At 40.3% G+C, this 20078-nt stretch overlaps 1 protein-coding gene across 1 annotated transcript in view; it reads right to left on the bottom strand.

The window, feature by feature from the left end:
* The window catches only part of MSH2 (mutS homolog 2), a 100906-nt gene that overhangs the window by 63581 nt on the left and 17247 nt on the right, over window positions 1–20078 (bottom strand). Inside the window, exon 6 of the mRNA XM_074949395.1 lies at window positions 16721–16854. Within this exon, the coding sequence (XP_074805496.1) occupies window positions 16721–16854 (134 nt within the window). The remainder of the gene's footprint in view (window positions 1–16720; window positions 16855–20078) is intronic.

The raw sequence follows: 20078 nt of genomic DNA, 5'->3' as shown, positions 1-20078 counted from the left end.
TGTGGATTTACGGTTTTTTTTACACCTTTGCAATTAAGTGGTTAATACTTTTAGCTCTCATGTTAATAATAAGTATGGCAGACTGAATGAGGGTTCTTCTTTATACTGGCATGACTTTGTCATAAGCTAGTTCTTTCAAAGATGACTTACCTAAGAACATTGCATTTCTGCTGAGCTGTCAGCAAATATCACAAACTATTCCATGGACTGGCTGCACCTGCACCCAACCAATTTTTTTTGTGAGTCATCCAGAAATTGACGTAAATATAGTCTTACAAAACATCTTGGCTGTTTTACTTTGCTATTTAATCACTCTACAAACTGAAAAACCAGTACAGAGAATGAACCCATGCCCAGTTGTTAAACTTCTGAACAAACAGTATACACCAAGCTTACATGTATAAAGCACCTTTCATCCTAGGAGAACCCAATGTGTTTTACAAACTTCAATGTATCGGCAGACTATACACTAGGATAGTTTTATCTGCCATTAAACTGTAGTCAGTTTGCTGGGTGGACTGGGGTGAACATACTGCAAGTGTTTTAACAGCACAAAGCAACACTTGCTAAGAATAGTCCATTCCAGCCATTTTGTCCATTATCATCCCAACAGTTAAATTTAAAAAACATAAGAATCTAAAGTGCACAGATGTGTAATGGGGGGGGAGCAGATTTCTAGACAAATGGCACATTTACAAACATTTCAGACACACAGCAGCCCTGCCTCTTTCCCAGGAGCACTGATTGGAATTACTGAAAGGAATATGAGGAGCAACACACAGCCCTCTCCTTTCGGCCCTATCTCCCAAAGGAGAGATGAACCAACACACAGATTGCTATAATACACGCTACACGGGGCTCCACTTTGGGAATATTTGGAAAATGAAACTTGTGCAGAATGCTACAGCCCATCTATTAAGTGGAGTTGTCAGATGCACCTCTTTCCAGTGCTCTGGGATCTGCTCAGGATTCTAATAAGCTTCCAGGTAAAATTTGAGTAGTCTGTTTTAATCTATGAAGCAGTATTGCAAAGAATCATAGAATATCAGGGTTGGAAGGGACCTCAGGAGGTCATCTAGTCCAACCCCCTGCTCAAAGCAGGACCGATCCCCAATTAAATCATCCCAGCCAGGGCTTTGTCAAGCCTGACCTTAAAAACTTCTAAGGAAGGAGATTCCACCACCTCCCTAGGTAACCATTCCAGTGTTTCACCACCCTCCTAGTGAAAAAGTTTTTCCTAATATCCATACTAAATCTCCCCCACTGCAACTTGAGACCATTACTCCTTGTCCTGTCATCTGCTACCACTGAGAACAGTCTAGAGCCATCCTCTTTGGAACCCCCTTTCAGGTAGCTGAAAGCAGCTATCAAATCCCCCCTCATTCTTCTCTTCCGTAGACTAAACAATCCCAGTTCCCTCAGCCTCTCCTCATAACTCATGTGTTCCAGTCCCCTAAGCATTTTTGTTGCCCTCCGCTGGACTCTTTCCAAATTTTTCCACATCCTTCTTGTAGTGTGGGGCCCAAAACTTGATACAGTACTCCAGATGAGGCCTCACCAGTGTCGAATAGAGGGGAATGATTACATCCCTCTATCTGCTGGCAATGCCCCTACATATACATCCCAAAATGCCATTGGCCTTCTTGGCAACAAGGGCACACTGTTGACTCATATCCAGCTTCTCGTCCACGGTAACCCCTAGGTCCTTTTCTGCAGAACTGCTGCCGAGCCATTCGGCCCCTAGTCTGTAGCGGTGCATGGGATTCTTCCGTCCTAAGTGCAGGACTCTGCACTTGTCCTTGTTGAACCTCAGATTTCTTTTGGCCCAATCCTCCAATTTGTCTAGGTCCCTCTGGATCCTATCCCTACCCTCCAGCGTATCTACCTCTCCTCCCAGTTTAGTGTCATCTCCAAACTTGCTGAGGGTGCAATCCACACCATCCTCCAGATTATTTATGAAGATATTGAACAAAACCGGCCCCAGGACTGATCCTTGGGGCACTCCACTTGATACCGGCTGCCAACTAGACATGGAGCCATTGATCGCTACCCGTTGACCCCGACAATCTAGCCAGCTTTCTATCCACCTTATAGTCCATTCATCCAGCCCATACTACTTTAACTTGCTGGCAAGAATACTGTGGGAGACAGTGTCAAAAGCTTTGCTAAAGTCAAGGAACAACACGTCCACTGCTTTCCCTTCATCCACAGAACCAGTTATCTCGTCATAGAAGGCAATTAGATTAGTCAGGCATGACTTGCCCTTGGTAAATCCATGCTGACTGTTCCTGATCATTTTCCTCTCATCTTAGTGCTTCAGAATTGATTCCTTGAGGACCTGCTCCATGATTTTTCCAGGGACTGAGGTGAGGCTGACTGGCCTGCAGTTCCCAGGATCCTCCTCCTTCCCTTTTTTATCTCCCATCCTGTCAGCCATCTACCCATTCCCTCCTATTGCTACTGCTCCCCATTCCTGACCATTTCCTCCAGCATTCCCAACTTTCATTTCATGCAGCTTCGTGTCCTTCTGAAAAAACTCAGGAGTAAAGCCAAGCGATCACTACTCCTCTTCAGTATGTTTTCCCTTTCCCAGCATCTGAGGAAAGACTAGTATTCCTAGTCCTTATTTGATGTCAAATTTGTATGTAATACATAAAATAGCCCTCCTGTGGGAGCATTTTCAGCATGAACACATGCAACTTAAAGGTTAACACTTTTGTTTCAGATGACAGAACATTTTTTAAACTAGTAAGCTTCATTATCCTGCCATATTGTTAAAACCCAGGATAGCCCCCACTATGGGCAGATCTGCCAAATCTTAACTTCTCTTATTGGTCAATGTTGCACTCTGTAAAAATGTGTTCTCTCTAACCAAAAGATTTCTTAGTTAGTGGCTGCTAAGGTGTTTGGATGATCGGAAACTATACTTCTGATCAGTATTGCTCTTTATACCAGATTGGGACCTGAAGTTGAATCAAGCTATTTCACTTCCTTCTTTGCTCCCTTACCCCCAACTGAACTGTGAATGTACTTTGTATACCTATATTTTTACTTTGAACAGGTCAATATTACCTGGAAATGTTACTTTCACTATACAATTTGAATTGTGATATTGATGGTATCAATCATACATAAATGGGGACTTGATCATGTTATTATGGCTGTGGGAGGCTTCATTCCTGTCCCATACACTTTAAAACCAATGCACAAATCTTAAAAGATTGCTTAATATCCCAAATCAGTAATCATTTAGTCTTAAATGATTACCTGCAAAGGATTTTTTGTAAATACAAGTTATAACAAAACACTGACAATCTTAGAAGCTATTTTCTACAAAGAAAAAAAAAAGTACGAAAAGCAACAATACAAGAAAAATCATTACAATTTGTTGCGTGACGCCAATAGATTTTACACCATTATTCTGTGACACCACTGTCACATAGGGTGCTGGAACAATTTGTATAGTGAGGGTGCTGAGAGCCACTGAACCAAACTGTAAACCCTGTATATGATAGAAACCATTTCAAGCCAGAGGGAAGCACTCCTATGCATCACCTATGCTGCTACAGTCAGTCCTTAAATATTATCTAAAGTTTTGTGCTTTGAAATACGTTTCTCTAATTTCTGATGGAGTTTGGAATCTCCAGCAGAGGGCAACATTGCCATTTACATAAAAGGTAAAATATCAGCCTCATGCAGTATTTACAATATAGTATGAATTAGCTATTTGAGTACTTTGAAGGTGAAACACTTGAGTATTAGTTCTCTACTAAGATTACTTATTTTAAGTTTTTTATACCAACAACTGAAAATACCGTTTTCTAAATACACTCTATGTGGTCAATTTAGGATATCAAAATGTTGCCTCTAAGACTTTACAAAGTTAAAACCAAATTTCATTAGTGCTGACAAAATTCTTCAGTATGCACTAACAGAATCCACCACTAAAGATAAAGTTATTATATTGTGTCTCTAGACTGACATGTAAATATTTATGCAAGTAAAAGAAAAAGTGTATGAAGTTTAGTCTCTCACGTTGTGCATCCTTAAGGGCTGAGCTTGTACAGAGCAGTTTCTCAGTTCACTCTAAAGCTCTTTAATGTGTTGGCCCATATTTTGTGTGAATGTATACATGTAGATACAAATGATTGTGGGAGGATAGGTAGTCTTACATCCTACAGTAGGGTTGCTCAGCCAGTCTGCACTTTGGTAAATAAAGTTCCCTTCTAGAGGCATTACCACAGAACAATTTGTGCAATCTAGGACTCCACAATTTTCCTAGAAGCTTTCTAGGCCATCCAAGTTCTCCCCACAAAATTCTCCTGCCATTCCCCGCTCCCCACACGCTTGCTCAAGGCTTTGAACGAAACTGTCTTAAGTGAGATAAAATTCTTCAGAACTTGCATTCCTAGTTTAGCATGCTACTTACTACAAGGTCACCACTATTTCCCCAGCTCATGACAAATTCCCAGTGCTTTTGTAGTATGCAATGTCCTCTCCCCATTTTCAGGGAATGCCACTAATATGATGTAAGAAAAGTCAAGGAAAGACGACTTAATGAGCTTACAGAAAACAATTTTGAAAAACAAAGCAAGGTAACAGAACAAAGAAAACATATGCACTAATAAATCAGGAATTAGCTGTTTAAAGTATGCTATTTTAGGTGTGGAGTTTGAAACTACGAGTTTGTGACACTGCAAAAATCACTAACTCCAGCCCATCCACTGTAGCTTCTGTGACTATAATCTGAAGGTGATTCACTTTCTCATCTCAAAAAGCTGGAGGAACGGGAATTGTGATAAATGCTAGAAGGTTTGAAAAATTTTCTGGATAAAGCAATTTTTTTAATAGAAAGACAGACCTGAACTAATCTAGAAAAAAAGGATGCACTAAAGGAGGAAGAAAACAATATTCTCCTCCTCCACTCCTCAAATAAAAAGGCTTGTAGAAGACCATGTGCTTTATTCAGGTCCACCCTCCAACTAGTTACTGCCAAGTGTTAATACCACCAAGAACTAGCTAACGTAATCCTACAATAACAAAATCATAAATGCAGGATAACAGTGTTAAATATTAATTTTCAGCTAATGAAATACAGCATTAAAGACACATGCAATACCGCTGGCCATTAGTCATTAGATACAGTTTAACTATGTGCCCTCTCTATCAGAGAAAATTCAGAAAGTTTTTTCATGAAAGTTTTTCATTAAATGCAGGTGTTAGTCTCTAGGCTAAAAATGCTTCAAATTACACCAGATAGCTCATTTACAAGCTGATGAACAAAGATACACACACAGGCTAAATTTGCCATTTACATAGAATATATGATTTATTACAATGGATAAATGCTAAACCCAGATATTTTAAATCTTTATTTAAACCAAGGTAACAGACTATTTCATTGACAGAATATACCCTTCTAACATAGTATACTGCAAGTATCGAATTGTTATGAACATGCCAGCTCCTTACTGGGCATTGTGTTAACTCCTACCAGCAGAGAGATTCATAATCCTTCCAGCACAGAAAAATAGAATAGAGCCAGAGGCAAGAGAGGACCTGGGTACACCTGGCCCAGGAGGATAGAAACACAGCGAGGCTATGTCAGAGCAGGCTGGAGGCAGCAGTCTAGGAACTGGCTGTGGTGAGAAACCCAAACAAGCTTGGGAGCTGGGGTCAGAAGCAGCCCGTCGCTGGCAAGGAGGCCAGTGGTAGCCACAGCAGGCAAACACTCTGGAGCAGCTTGTAAACAAGGTGGCTGTACAGGAAGGTCCAAACAAGTAGACAATAGAACTGAACTCTGGCTGGAAAGGGGGGAAATCTGCAGGCTAGTGCGTGATGCCTCCTGGAAGGAAGAAATATAACTATTGCTGGAGCGCCCCCAGCTGATGGCACCAGAACCAGGTGGACGGGGGACCAAGTTCCCCCCACTTTTTTAACATGGGTGTAGTTCAGGGAGGGTAACACTGCCTCTCACCCCCACCAAACTGCAAGCCTCAGGCAGATGCTGCCTTGTGCGACTCCCCCAGCACTAAGCACAGTCCCTGCAGGCGCCAATCCATACCTACCCGAGGCTTGCCATTTGGAGGGGCAACGCTGCCACACAGCGCAGCTCCTGTTGGCACTACTCTGTGCCAGCCCGAGGCTTGCCGTTTGGGAGGACAACCCTGCCCCCACACTCCCAAACTACACCCATGCTTAAAAGTGGGGGGCATGTCCCCCAGCCCTCCCAGTTCCAGCACCGGTGTCCTCCCCCCCTGAACTTTTACAAAGGTTCTGGCACCCAGCCCTGTCCCTCCCCAGCTCCTGGTCCAGCGCTTGGGGGGGGGGGGGTAAAAGGGCCTTGAGCTGGCTGTGTGTGGGGAGGGACCACACCACCACCTGAACCCAAGGCATTCGCCCACACATAAGGTCAGCCCTGCCCCCCCCCCGACCATGTGACCCTTGGGTCTGCGCTGCCTGCTGCTCTCCAGCTACCCTGCTCTGAAAACAGCACCTCCATCAACAGCAATGCAGAATGGTGGCAATACCGTGACCGCCCCGCCCCAGATGTAAATATCTGAAACCCTGAAATTTCACAGTCCTATGACTGTGAAACTGATCAAAATGGACCATGAATTTGGTAGGGCCCTAACCAAACGATATTTTTTGGCGGATAAGAGAATGAAAGTTATGGGAGAAGAAAGAAGCAGCTAACTTCTTGGTTCACAGTGATAGGCTCCTCTACACATTTGAACAGTAAGCTTGATTTCTGACATCTCAATAAGCAAGAACATATTTAAATCACAGTTTCTTTATCAACATGTAAAAACCAGACATTTCCGACGTCAACCCTGTATCCTCCAATGATACGATACAAAGCAAACAAATAATTTCAGAACATTCTTGTTGGTAGAGCCCAGGAAATCCACAGATATCCGCTTTATATGCGCAGATAACCGCATTGGCAGATGCGGATATCTGTGGATCATTTTTGCGGATCGCCAATCGCACAGGGCTCTACTTGTTGGGCTACTTTCCAAATCCAGTACTCTGCCACCATAGAACATTAGGGTTGGAAGAGACCTCAGGAGGTCATCGAGTCCAATCCCTTGCTCGAAGCAGTATCAACACCAACTAAATCATCCCAGCCAGGGCTTTGTCAAGCCCGCCTTAAAAACCTCTAAGGATGGAGGTTCCATCACCTCCCTAGGTGCTTCACCACCATCCTAGTGAAATAGTGTTTCCTAATATCCAACCTAGACCTTCACCACTGCAAGTACTAATTCAGCCCAATAGGCCATTGGCTTCTTGGCAACAACATATCCAACAATTTATCCATCTTCTCATCCACTGTAATCCCCCAGGCTCCTTATATTGTTGTATTGACATTTAAATTGCAAGATTTAGAAAATTATTTTATATTAGGCACTTAGATATCTGGTTTCTATGGAAATGAAACTTTCATTCCAACCTTTCTTTCTCCAAAAAGTCTTCAATAAAACTAATTTCTTACTGAGGGTAGAGGATGGGAAGAAAAGGTATTGAAAATTTGTTTATCTGGGTTTCCAGACTACTATAATAAAGTATTTCTTAAATAACTTTATTATGCACAAGGCAGGCAGAAATGTAGCAGCCTGCCTGTGTAGTAACATTGTTAATGTTCCTATTGTTAGCTAGCTATTCCCATCCTCAGTCAATTCTCCTAGGAGCACAAAACCTGTAAAACTTTTAAGGCCCCTACATTGCCAGAGTGATGTAAAGGAGCCTTATTATAAATGACAGTAAGGGAATACTTAGATAGGAAGATCTATGCGCTTTATCACTTTTTTCCTGTGCCAAAGTGGCACAATGGGGTGAGATTACAGCTCAGGATTTAATTTACAGATCCATTTAATAAATTAAAAAAAAAAAAAAAAAGACTTTGAGGGCAAATATAATATTTACCAAGCAGTCAAAATGTCAGGACAATCAAAACCAAGCACTCCCCAAGGTACCCAGCCAGGTCCAGGACAATGAGCATCAAAACTATGACTTTCATGTGTGAAAGTCTGAGCAATTTAAAATGACATTCTACTTGTTTTTTATTTCCGTGTGCTGTCTGATATTCTGTAATTTAAATGAAAATCCAGGACTATAACTGGAATGCAGAGTATTAGTTATCAAATGTTTGTAACTTAACTTTCATGTGTTTAGGAAATGCTAAATACTTATTGTGAATTTTTTTCTGTATCGTAGTTTACATAAATTACCAAAACAATTGAAACTGGCGTGATTATATTACATTTTGACAAATAAAACATGCAGAATTTTGATTTTTTGGGCACAGAATCCCCCCAGGAGTAATGTCTAATTTAAACAATAAAATAGGTCTTGACGGAACAACAGTTGTTCAGTCTTTATCACTGAAAATTTGTATAAATTACCATGGAAATGTAAACTGCCCCCACTATACTATGAAGCAGGTACAATAATATAAAATGAGTTTAACCCTGAATTATATAACTCAGTTAGCTTATGACACCACCAACTAGTTCAGACTGCTGCAGGCAGTACTGCTGAACAGCATCAAAGCAGAGAGATCGTCGTCATCATACTTAGGATTCAAACGAAGAGCCTTCAGTTTCACATTGAATCCTGACCACTGAATACCGAACAATTCATACACAAGGAACTCTTAGTCGTGCATGAGAGTTATTGACGGGAAGACAGTTTCCTGTTAAAGGAAACACCTAAATGACGTTTGCCTGTCCACTGAAACCTAAATATGTTCATGACAGAAAGACAACAAAAAAAAACCCCAATCTTATTAGCCGTTTTAAAAGCAACACTTTTCATATGACAAAACAGCGGAGACTATTTTTATTCTCCATAATTACAATAAAGAACAAGCAGCAAAGTACTGTACAGTAACTAGCCAGTTTATCATTTCACATATTGAAACTGCCCCACCCTTAACCCTTCAAGAAAAATCCTGAATTGGCTGAAACTGGTTCTCAATATCATACTTTTCTAGGACTCCTGGTGATTTGTGCCAGTTTTCATTTTGGTAAATACTAAAGCATAACAAAATCATAACTTCAGATTATTCAAACTGCTGGGACAGTTTAGAGAAACAGGTTTGCAAAGAAGTGTCACTGAAACCTGTATTACTAAACAAAGCACTTTAGACTTTTAGAATTGAGTTTTAATCATCTAAATTTACTTCTCCAAGGATAATTGTGTTCCTTTGTTTTTTACTCTTTGCACTTCACTGAGCTTGTACAATTTAAGAACAAACTAACCAGATCAGATTCTGGTTTTACTGCACTAGCACAATGTTTCCAAATATATATTGCAAATCCTAGAGGAGAATGGTTTTCTGGTCCATAGATTTAATGAAAATGTTTCTATCAGGACTTATAAAAATTAAAAGTAATCTAGATTCAACTACTTGTCAGTGCCCTATTAACTGGCAACTCTAGTTGTTTACGATAGTCAAACTTTCATCCAGTGTTTGATTAAGTAGAGCAGTTGCAATAATCTATAAACTATGCAGGGCTCCTATGCCTTTACATTAAGTGAATGAGCTCAAATTTCTAATCAAGAAGGACACCATGACAAAAAGCAATTATCTTTGAATGATTACTGTTTACTATTTGAACACACAGTTAAGTCATTCAGCCTTTAAAAGGTTAACTGGAGACTTTTGTCATTTAAGAAAGAGAGGGCAAGGGCGTTCAAAGTCTGTTTTAGTTCCTGATTTGTCAGAAACAAATCTTAAGCAAAGCCTCCATTTTTTTTTAAAGTTATTATACCTTAACCTTGGAAGGCTGAGGACAAAAGAAGAGGGGCAGTATAATGTCCCTAGTCTATTAAAGAGGTGTGAAATTTTTATAACAAAGCCTAGAAGCCAGACAAAAACCTGACAGTTTCAGCCAAGTTCCTGTTTTATTTTCTTTGAACCTCAAACTCAGGTGCAGAACAGTGTGGGTGGAAAAAGAGAAAAGAAAGGTTTGCTTGAATTTCTGAAATGAAGCCCACTGGTTTCATACAGTTCTATTAGCTTTTACCTGCTACTGAAGTGGTGGCATGTACTGAGCAATGCTAGAACAGGAAATCTCAATGGAAGTCTGCTTATTCTTCAATATTGTTTGGGGCATGTTGTAGTACCTATTTAAGCTATCAGGCTTTTTAAGAAAAAGACAATTCAACCCTATTTACTTTTGTACAAAATATCAAACAAGAGGACAGGTCAAGACAATTTACACTTTAACTCAGAGTTTGGGGCTTTAAGCTAAAGTTTCATTTATTTGTTTTGGCACAAAATCAAAAATACTAAATGTTTAAAATGTTCCATTTACATCTTTCATGAAAATACTATTGAAAGCATAACAAAATTAGAAGTGCTGAGGGTCATACTAAGGATGGTCAAGTCTATTTGGATAAATTAACAGTGTTTCCCACCTAAATTAGATCAGATTGGCTATCTAATTTCTGGACCAAAGTAGTTTGGATAAGTGTGGATAAGCAAACAGCTTTCAGGCACATATCCAACCCAAACACTGATACGTGACCCTTGGGCACAAACTACCGGTTTTAGAAGGAGTCTCTGTTCAAAGTTATTTGTTTATTCCCTAGATTATTACAGCCCAACCAAATTAATACAGGTAAAATCACTTGACAATCATTTAAAAAAGTTAAATCCATGTGTAGCACATGCAAAAATTAAAATCAGTGATTTGTAGAGGACAGTCATAAAAGTGACTAGTTTGATCTGTTTGTGCTGGGCTGATGAAGCTTTTGTTTAGTAGGATTTTTTGTTGTTGTTTTTTTTAAAAACACTTGAAGTCCATGTCTTAAACTTTGGTTTTAGAAGCAAAAACCAACTAATGAAAATGTAAGTGATCCTGAAGCAACTTTTAGAATACAGTAACTCCTCGCTTAACGTTGTAGTTATGTTCCCGAAAAACACTACTTTGACATCTCTCTCTCACACACACACAAAGTTGTAAACAAACAATTCAATACTGTACACAGGAATGATGATTGTGAAGCTTGGTTGAGGTGGTGGAATCAGAGTGGAAGAGGGTGGGATATTTCCCAGGGAATGCCTTACTGCTAAATGATGAACTAGCACTCAGCTGAGCCCTCAAGGGTTAACTCATTGTTGTTAATGTAGCCTCATACTCTACAAGGCAGCAGGAATGTAGGAGATATAGCATGACAGAGACAGAGACATACACCCTGTGGGGGGAGGAAAAGAGAGAGAGAGACAGAGTGTGTGTGTTGCACATTGCCCCTTTAAGTACACTGACCCCCCACTGACCCCACTTTAAGTACACTGCCTTTTTAAGTACATCAGCAAGTTGAGACAGCAGCTGCTGTAAGCAAGCTCCCTCGGTCCTGAGCTGTATCGTGTCCCCCCCCAACCCCACTCTGTGGAGATGAGGTACAGGAGCAGGGGGAGGGGGACACGCTGACATTGACACCCCTCTCCCTCCCCCCACCTCCCGCACAGCAAGCAGGAGGCTCCCAGGAGCAGCTCCAAGGCAGAGGGCAGGAGCAGCACACGGTAGTGGAGGGGAGGGACAGCTGAACTGCCTGGCAATTGATAGCCTGCTTGGCGGCTGCCGCACAGGGAACTTAGGGGAGCCGATAGTGGGAGCTGCTGGTCCAGGCTGGTTCCAAGCCCCCACCAACTAGCTCCAAGGGGCTGATCTTCCTGCAAGCAGTGGACAAAGCAGGCGGCTGCCAAACATTATAAATAGCATTGTGCAACTTTAAACGAGCATGTTCTCTCCCTGATAGCAACGTAACAACAAAACAACGTTAACCGGGATGATGTTAAGTGAGGAGTTACTGTATTAAGCATTCTTGAAAAGGGGTTTATAATGCAAATGCTCAAACAGTTTTAAGCGCTACTATGTCACCTTGTCATCAGATAAAAATGTATATCTATATTTTAAACTAGAGGCTTGTTGCAAAAGCCAGCAAGTCATATTCATGTCAGTAAAATGACCGCTCATTTCACCTGCACTATTTATAGTAGCTTGTCCTGTAAACCAATCACAAATCACATTCTGATGTGAAACATCCATTGATCAAGCTATATGTTGGAAACTTCCCTGTAGCCATTAGGTGCACTTTCAGGGTTTGTCCAAATTCAAAAGGGGTCTAAGTTTAGGTCAGAGTTTGCTACCTACAACCTAACCAGGATTTTTTTCCGTGGTGCAGATGCAGGCTAATACCTTTCAACCTCAACACTGAAGGCTGATCTCAAACGAAAACTGAAAGGTCCCAACTTCAACCTTGACTGACAACTGTTCCAGAGCATCATTACACTAACACTTCTGCTAGCCACAGTGATAACTGTCAATACTTTGCAGGGATAAATTATTATGTTTTCCTGTTCTGAGAGAAAGTTTAAGAGAAAACTACTACAGAGTATCTTAATAAAACCATTAGCGTTGCCCTGACTAGTTAAAATACTTTGAAAGGTGTTAAAACCCATTGCACTAGGTAGCAACAAGTTTTTAAACCCTTAAATAAAACCCATTAGTTTAGCAGAGTTTTTTTTAAAACCTTTTTAGTACAGAAAAGGTCTTGAATGAATCATTAGAAGCTCAGTGAACAAGGAAATTCTACCCAAACCCCTTGATTTCATCATCCAAATCTCCCCGAGTGGTATAAAGTTTCAACATCTAGTAGTCAGATTAACAATAGTTTGAGGCTGCTGGAGCGGGGATTAATTTCCCTAACCAAGGTAAACGGCAGAGGCAGCAAAGCAAAATTTAGAAGCATCTCAAAATAATCCAGCCAGGTAACCAATGTTAAAGTGCATAATTCTACAGTATATTTAGACTAAACTCTTCAAGGTAGGGACACTTATGTGTTTGTACAATGCTTAGCACAATAGGGCCCAGATCAGGTCCCAGAGACTACCACAATAAGACAATACACATGTAGGACTGAATAGGTCAGTGGAATCAACATTTTTGTTTAAGAAAGGTGAACAGAAATTATACAGTGAGATTTTTCAGAAAGATGTGGAGGCACCCCAGACTCAAGGAATGAGCCAAATATACCATGTATGAGAGCTCACCAAGAAGCATGATGCAGCGACCTCTACTTTTCACTCAGCAGAATTTCTAGTTTCTCAGGATTTCAAATGTCTGCCAAACAGCAAGGACTTTCACAGGCTATTTTTATAGTTAGTAATGTTACACACTATAATCAGTTATGTATTAGCTCTTAGTATCTTTGTATGACTCATCCTATTTACCATTGTGGGCTGCATATGCAGCTCTTTGTGTGTTATGTGGGGCTGCATCCACACAATATATATATATATGCTACCTGTATGGCCCTGAGAATGTCACATGGGCCACAGCTGTTTGCTGACTGGGGCACAAGCAGCCCAAGGGTTGAGAACCACTACATCAGAGTCACTCAGGCAAAGAAGAGATTCCCATAGATGCTAAATTTCTTAAAATATCAAATTTTAACTCAACTATTTGTTTGTATATTATCAGAAAAAAAGTCATTCTGTACTCAGCGTGAGTGTGGGAAAGACTTTCAGACAGAAAAAGAATTTAGCCTCTTTCGGTGCAAAATGGAATTCAACCTTAGCTATGGAACTGTGACTGGCACCACCATTCTTAAAAAGGACACAAATCCAAAGGGTCAATATGGATCTTGGTTTGCAACTGGCCAAAATAAAAAATGAGGTTTCAGCTACAGGTCCAATCCAAAATTCATGCAGATAGTCTATGAAAATCATCTGACGTTCAAGCAACTTAGGGACAAATATTTCAGACAGATATTTAATATAACATTTTTATGAAGGAGGCTTGCTTTAAGCAAGTTCCTAGACAGCATACACCGGAGGTCTGACTTCTCCTATTAAAATAAGAGTTCTTAGAACTTTCATTCTTATACTACTCCATGTAGTTATACTACCCCTTGTTCTAAAGACATTGCAGCTAGGGTGGTCAAGCAATTAAAAAAATTAATCGTGATTAATCACACTGTTAATAATAGAATACCACTTAAATAAATATTTGTGGATGTTTTCTACATTTTCAAATATACTGATTTCAATTACAACACAGAATACAAAATGTACAGTGCTCACTTTATATTATTGATTAAATATTTGCACTGTAAAAAACAAAAAATAGTATTTTTCAATTCTCCTAATACAAGTACTGTAGTGCAACAATCTCTTTATCACGGAAGTTGAAGTTACAAATGTAAAATTATGTCCAAAAAAACTATTCAAAAACAAAATATAAAACTTTATTTAGAGCCTACAAGTCCACTCAGTCCTATTTCTTGTTCAGCCAATCGCTCAGTCAAACAAGTTTGTTTACATTTGCAGGAGATAATGCTGCCCGCACCTTCTTCGCAATGTCACCTGAAAGTGAGAACAGGAGTTCGCATGGCACTGTTGTGGCCAGTGTTACAAATTATTTACATGCCAGATGCACTAAAGATTCATATGTCCCTTCATGCTTCATATCCACCACCGAAGAGGACGTGCCAATGACAGGTTCTGCTCAATAACAATCTAAAGCAATGCGGCCTGATGCATGTTCATTTTCACCATCTGAGTCAGATGCCACCAGCAGAAAGCTGATTTTCATTTTTGATGGTTCGGGTTCTATAGTTTCCGCATCGAAGTGTGGCTCTTAAGACTTGTGAAAGCATGCTCCACACCTCATCCCTCTCAGATTTTGGAAGGCACTTCAGATTCTTAAACCGTGGGTTGAGTGCTGTAGCTATCTTTAGAAATCTTACATTGGTACCTTCTTGCATTTTATCAAATTTGCAGCGAAAGTGTTCTTAAAACGAATATGTGCTAAGTCATCATCCGAGACTACTATAATAGGAAATATATGGCAGAATGCGGGTAAAACAGAGCTGGAGACATACAATTCTCCCCCAAGGAGATCAGTCACAAATTTAATTAACAAGCATCATCATCATCATGGAAGCATGTCCTGTGGAATGATGGCTGAAGCATGAAGGGGCCTACGAATATTTAGCATATCTGGTATGTAAATACCTTGCAATGCTGGCTACAAAAGTCCCAGGCCTGTTCTCACTTTCTGGTGACATTGTTAATAAGAAGTGGGCAGCATTATCTCCCATAAATGTAAACAAACTTGTCTTAGCAATTGGCTGGACAAAAAATGTAGGCTCTAAATTTCATGTTGTTTTGTTTTTGAGTGCAGTTATGTAACAAACAAACAAAACAAAAAAAATCTACATTCCTAGTGCAATCTCTTTATTGTGAAAGTGAAACTTACAATACTTGTATGAAGTGAACTGAAAAATACTATCTTTTGTTTATAATTTTTACAGTGCAAATATTTGTAATCAAAAATAAATATAAAGTGAGCAGGGTACACTTTGTATACTGTGTTGTAACTGAAATCAATGTATCTGAAAATGTAGAAAAACATCCAAAAATATTTAATAAATGTCAATTGGTATTCTATTGTTTAACAGTGCGATTAATAGCAATTAATTTTAATTTGTGATTAATTTTTTGAGTTATTTGCGTGAGTTACCTGCGATTAATCAACAGCCCTAATTGCAGCATATACAGTGTTTTATATAAGTATGTCAAGCAATATCGGCAAGGCACCATATGAAAGCCAGCCTTTGGGGCCATTTCAAAGTTAAAATCAGAATTTCCTGGCCTCCATTTCTGTGCTTTGCAATATAATTTTAAAATGTACATATACACACACAAACCTGCTATCCATCTGAGAACATGAAAGGATAACTCAGTTATTTTAGGAAGTATCAAAAATTTCATTTGTCTGCTTATAGAAAGATTATGACCAAGATGCACAAGGCAAACAAGTTACTTTTCAAACACATCCTCTGACCTTCAACCTGTATGTCTAGGAGGAAATAAAAGCTACCTAACCATTCACACTGAGTGGGAGTGTGCCAAAAGTTCCATGAAGTACCCCAAGGATTTTGATACTATTATTGATTTTACATAGAAGGCACTCAGATATTATGGTGATGGGCTGCAGCATAAAGCCCCAAGATAGAACGGACTATTTATGCGTGTGGAGTATTTGATCTGCATAAGTATTGATCTGCATAGTAAGCGTCTATAAAAGGTGGACAAGTCCCTCCACTCAGAAGGTAACATTCCTAATGGTGTGATCTAGATGTGCTATCCTATATAAGTGATCACTCAGGTGTCTAAATGTTCTGTTAACACAACGGAGGCATTTTCAGAATGGGCTGGGAGACCGGAGTATTCATGCTGCGTATAGTTTACTTTTAGATAAGAATCAGAAAGTGGCTGCTGCATTTACATAGCCTGAGTCTCAAGTGTTCAAAACTGTAAAGCCTACTGTGGCTCCACGCCCCTGTAACTTGTGATATATGATTAAGTATAAAGGATTATAACTGGGAGGGTTTAGCTTAGTGACCTGATACAGTAATCCTTCTATTAGATATAAATCGATTAGAGAAAAAAAGCCCTTTGCTCCAAGTATAATGCACCACCTAACACATTCTGTAAACAAATTTACATTATCCTCTACAGAAATCTCTAAGTGCTCGTTAGTCTATTCTCCAATAGAAAGTCAACACTTCAACCTTGAACAGCTGTTTCTGATAAATATATGGCTAAATAATATATTTGCTAAAAAAAGCGTGACCAGACTCCTATCTATAGTGTAAGGATTTGCAGTGAAGTGATCAGATGCATACCAATATGTATGTTTACCTTTCTTCTATTCTGTTCTTGTCCGTAAGTGGCTGTTTGATCCACTGATTAACCAGTCTTTGTCCTTGAGGAGTTTTGCACTTATTTAATAACCCAACCAATGATTGTGCACTGTTGGCATTTTCAACAGAACTCTGGAAAGAAAAATGTAGAAATGATTTTAAAAATAGAGGGTATGGCAAAAAAAACGATGACTGCAGCTTGGTAGAACATTTGAGTTTTCTAGTTTTACATTTCTGACCCAATGAAATTTAGCAGAATAATGGCACTTTGTGGTACTATAGGCTACAACCTTTAAACCAGGTCTGTTCAGATTATAGTACACTATCTTCAGTCCTTGGTTAGATATTAACTGCAGACCTGCTGTGTGCACCCGCACAGCTTTATATTTTTAAATGAGCTATACAAAATTCAGCCAGCAGGAAATTCGCAGACACATTTAACACTCAAAAATAGCTGATACATCTGCTTCAAGGCCTTCAAGTCTCAGCTTGGGTGGAGGGGTTTGTAGTCTTGATCTCTTCTCTCTCACCCTCTCACGCACACCTATAATTAAAATCAAACGGCTTCAAATGGAAATCCAGTCTCAGATCTGATTTCACTATCAGAGAGAGACACACTATAGTAATGGAGAAAGTGTCCAGAAGAGAGAAATGGAATTCAGCAAGGTAGAATATCAGTTTAAAATGCTGGGAAGTGAGAATCTTATTTTGGCAGAGTACAATAGCCACAGTCAACATATCGGAGAACTGTATACTACTATGAAATATCAAGCTGAGTGCAAGCAGACCCAAGACCTAACACTATTTTAAAATTTGTCATGCCAACTCCAAAATACTTTATATAACAGTTTACTTTCTTGTTACAACAGACACTGGCACTTCACGTATATGAAATATTTACTCTATTGTATGTAATAGCTAAAGTGTTTGTTTAAAAATACATAGCTAGCCAACTGACAGACAGTAGAACAGATATTTGGTTTTGCATCTCTTCAAAAGTTTCCTAGCAAACTTTATTTTTCTGCATTTGCCAATCTACATTACAACTGTATGGCTCAGGCAGCATGAGGAACTACATGACATCAGCTGCGCTATCAGTCAGAAACTTCCTGCCTCACAGAGTGATTGATTCAAATTGTAAAGCATGTCAGAGCAGACTTCATAACAGATTTTCTATTTAGAAAAAACACTAGTCAAGAGAGAAAAGCCTGACATTCAAGCAGTAGTGCCATGTGGCAGACCTCTTTGTTCCCAGGCTGGCAATCCAAGGACAGATTAGGAAGTGCCTTACCCATAAGGCAGCAAATGCATAGGCTGTTTATTGAGCCACATCCATTGTCTTTGGAGAGAGCTGTTTCCAGCTCATTTTACCTACTTAGACACACCCTGTCAATCCTAGCTCAAGATGTTGCATTGTACTAATTATAGCAGCGAGAACCAGGACAAAGCTTTGAGCACCATGGGTAAAAGAAAGATCCCATGAAAAATTGATTGAAAGTGCTCCCCTGATGTAAGTACAGAGAGGAAAAAAACAAAGCAGTCAAGTCCTTAATTTTGCTGTCTGAACTGCTTTGTTTTCACCCTGTAATTACTCTGGTTCCGAAGTTGCAGCTAATGTATCACTTACAAGTTAAGTCTTAGAAATAGCTAAATTGTATTTAAAAACACATTTTTAATCTGAAAACTGTCATAGCCAAGATTCTTGTTTAGTGTGTCTAGGTGATTTTCAAATCAAATCTGCTTGGTTTACAAGAAGAGAGGCAACTCCTCTGACATTCTGCAAATTCAAAAGCAAATCTGTATGACAAGCTGCGTGTTTTGGGTGGTCACAATATTCTACAGTTGGGAGTTTGGTTAACACCAACTATGATGCAAAAGACAAAAAAAATCCATCTTGTTCTCTGAAAGATATATTGCTCTGCAATGCTAACAGAAATAAGGAATACAGCAAGTAAAGCTGGCTGGAACTCAGGGTGTTCGGTTAGGGAGAAGTTGTTTCAGAATTTGCTTTTGTTCCAATCTGGAATTAAAGCAAAGTTACTGAAATTTTTAGGCAAGCCAGAGATCAAAATTTTATTTTGGAATGACCAAAATATGGTGTGCTCCAGCAGCAGGGGGAAAATCAACATCGGACCGCCCCCTCCCCCGCCTTCCCCCCTCCACACACACACCACCCCTCTGCAGCAGCAGAATTCCACAGTAATGGTTTGCTGTGTGTCCCGGAGCAGATAAGCATGCCAGCTGTCAGAAACGGAGCTTTGAAAGGGGATATCCACATGCCTGCAGCCAAGTTCAAAACAATGACCAGAATGGCCACTTGACTTCAAGGGATTATGGGACATTCCCGGAGGCCAATCGCAGTGCAGTAATGCAACATGTCATCCACACTGACACCCCGGCATTTCAGCCGGGACACAGGAAGCTCTATGATTCTTGTGGAGGAGGATTACCGGGGCGCTCCAGCTGTAGAGTCCAGGCGCTCTACGTGCCTTGCCTGTGTGGACACCTCAGGCGTTAGGGCACCCGGGGCTGATTTAATGCGCTCTAACTTGCAAGTGTAGCCAAGCCCCTATGTTGTCATTCACTGAATCCTAATATGAAACTCACAAGGATTCCACTGCAATAAGCCCTGGAGCTCTTGGGGCTGATGGGCTCCCTGTTCGAGACAGGATTCTCCGATCACCCAGGGTCCCTGACACTAAACTGTGAGCCTGGAGGTCATAGGACCAATTCCCAGGGTCTGCTGCACAGAGGCAGCCCCACCATACAGACTGCCTCAGGCTGGTGACCCCAGCACTTCCAATCTTCTGGGCCAGCTGAAAGCCCTGAGAATGCCTGACCCTGGTGTAGTCTGTATGGCAGGGGCTGTCCCAAAACCTGTGGCTCTGGAACCTGATTCTAGGAATCAAAGCTCCCAGCTCCACAGCAGGGACCCTGGAAGCCCAGGCTTGAAAACGGGAGCTCAGAAGCCTTGAGTGCCAGACCCAGCAGGGTCCCTGGAACACCAGCAAGTTTCCAACAGAAACCTACCTGTTTCAACAAGACTTTTGTGAAATCTGTAATAGATTTGGTGAAACATTCCACTTCAGCGAATTTGCATTTTAAAGTCAGTAGATCTATTGTGTAAACAAGGTGCCATTTTACTAAGCTACTTTTTGATCCCCTGCATTGGGGACTTTTAGGACTATATTTTGAGCTTGCTCTATGCAACACCTCCCTTAAATAAAAGCCCATCTTCAAATGATTAAAATTAGATGGGAAGAGTCCTCCCAATGCCAAGAATCTAGTCAGAAAATTACATCTGTCCCAGTCTCCCAGGCAGGAACTCAGGAAGGAGAGAAGTTTAGAGGGTGCCA

Source organism: Natator depressus, chromosome 3 (genome assembly GCF_965152275.1).
Source record: "Natator depressus isolate rNatDep1 chromosome 3, rNatDep2.hap1, whole genome shotgun sequence".
NCBI lineage: Eukaryota > Metazoa > Chordata > Testudines > Cheloniidae > Natator > Natator depressus.
This window is presented reverse-complemented; position numbering and strand designations above follow the sequence as displayed.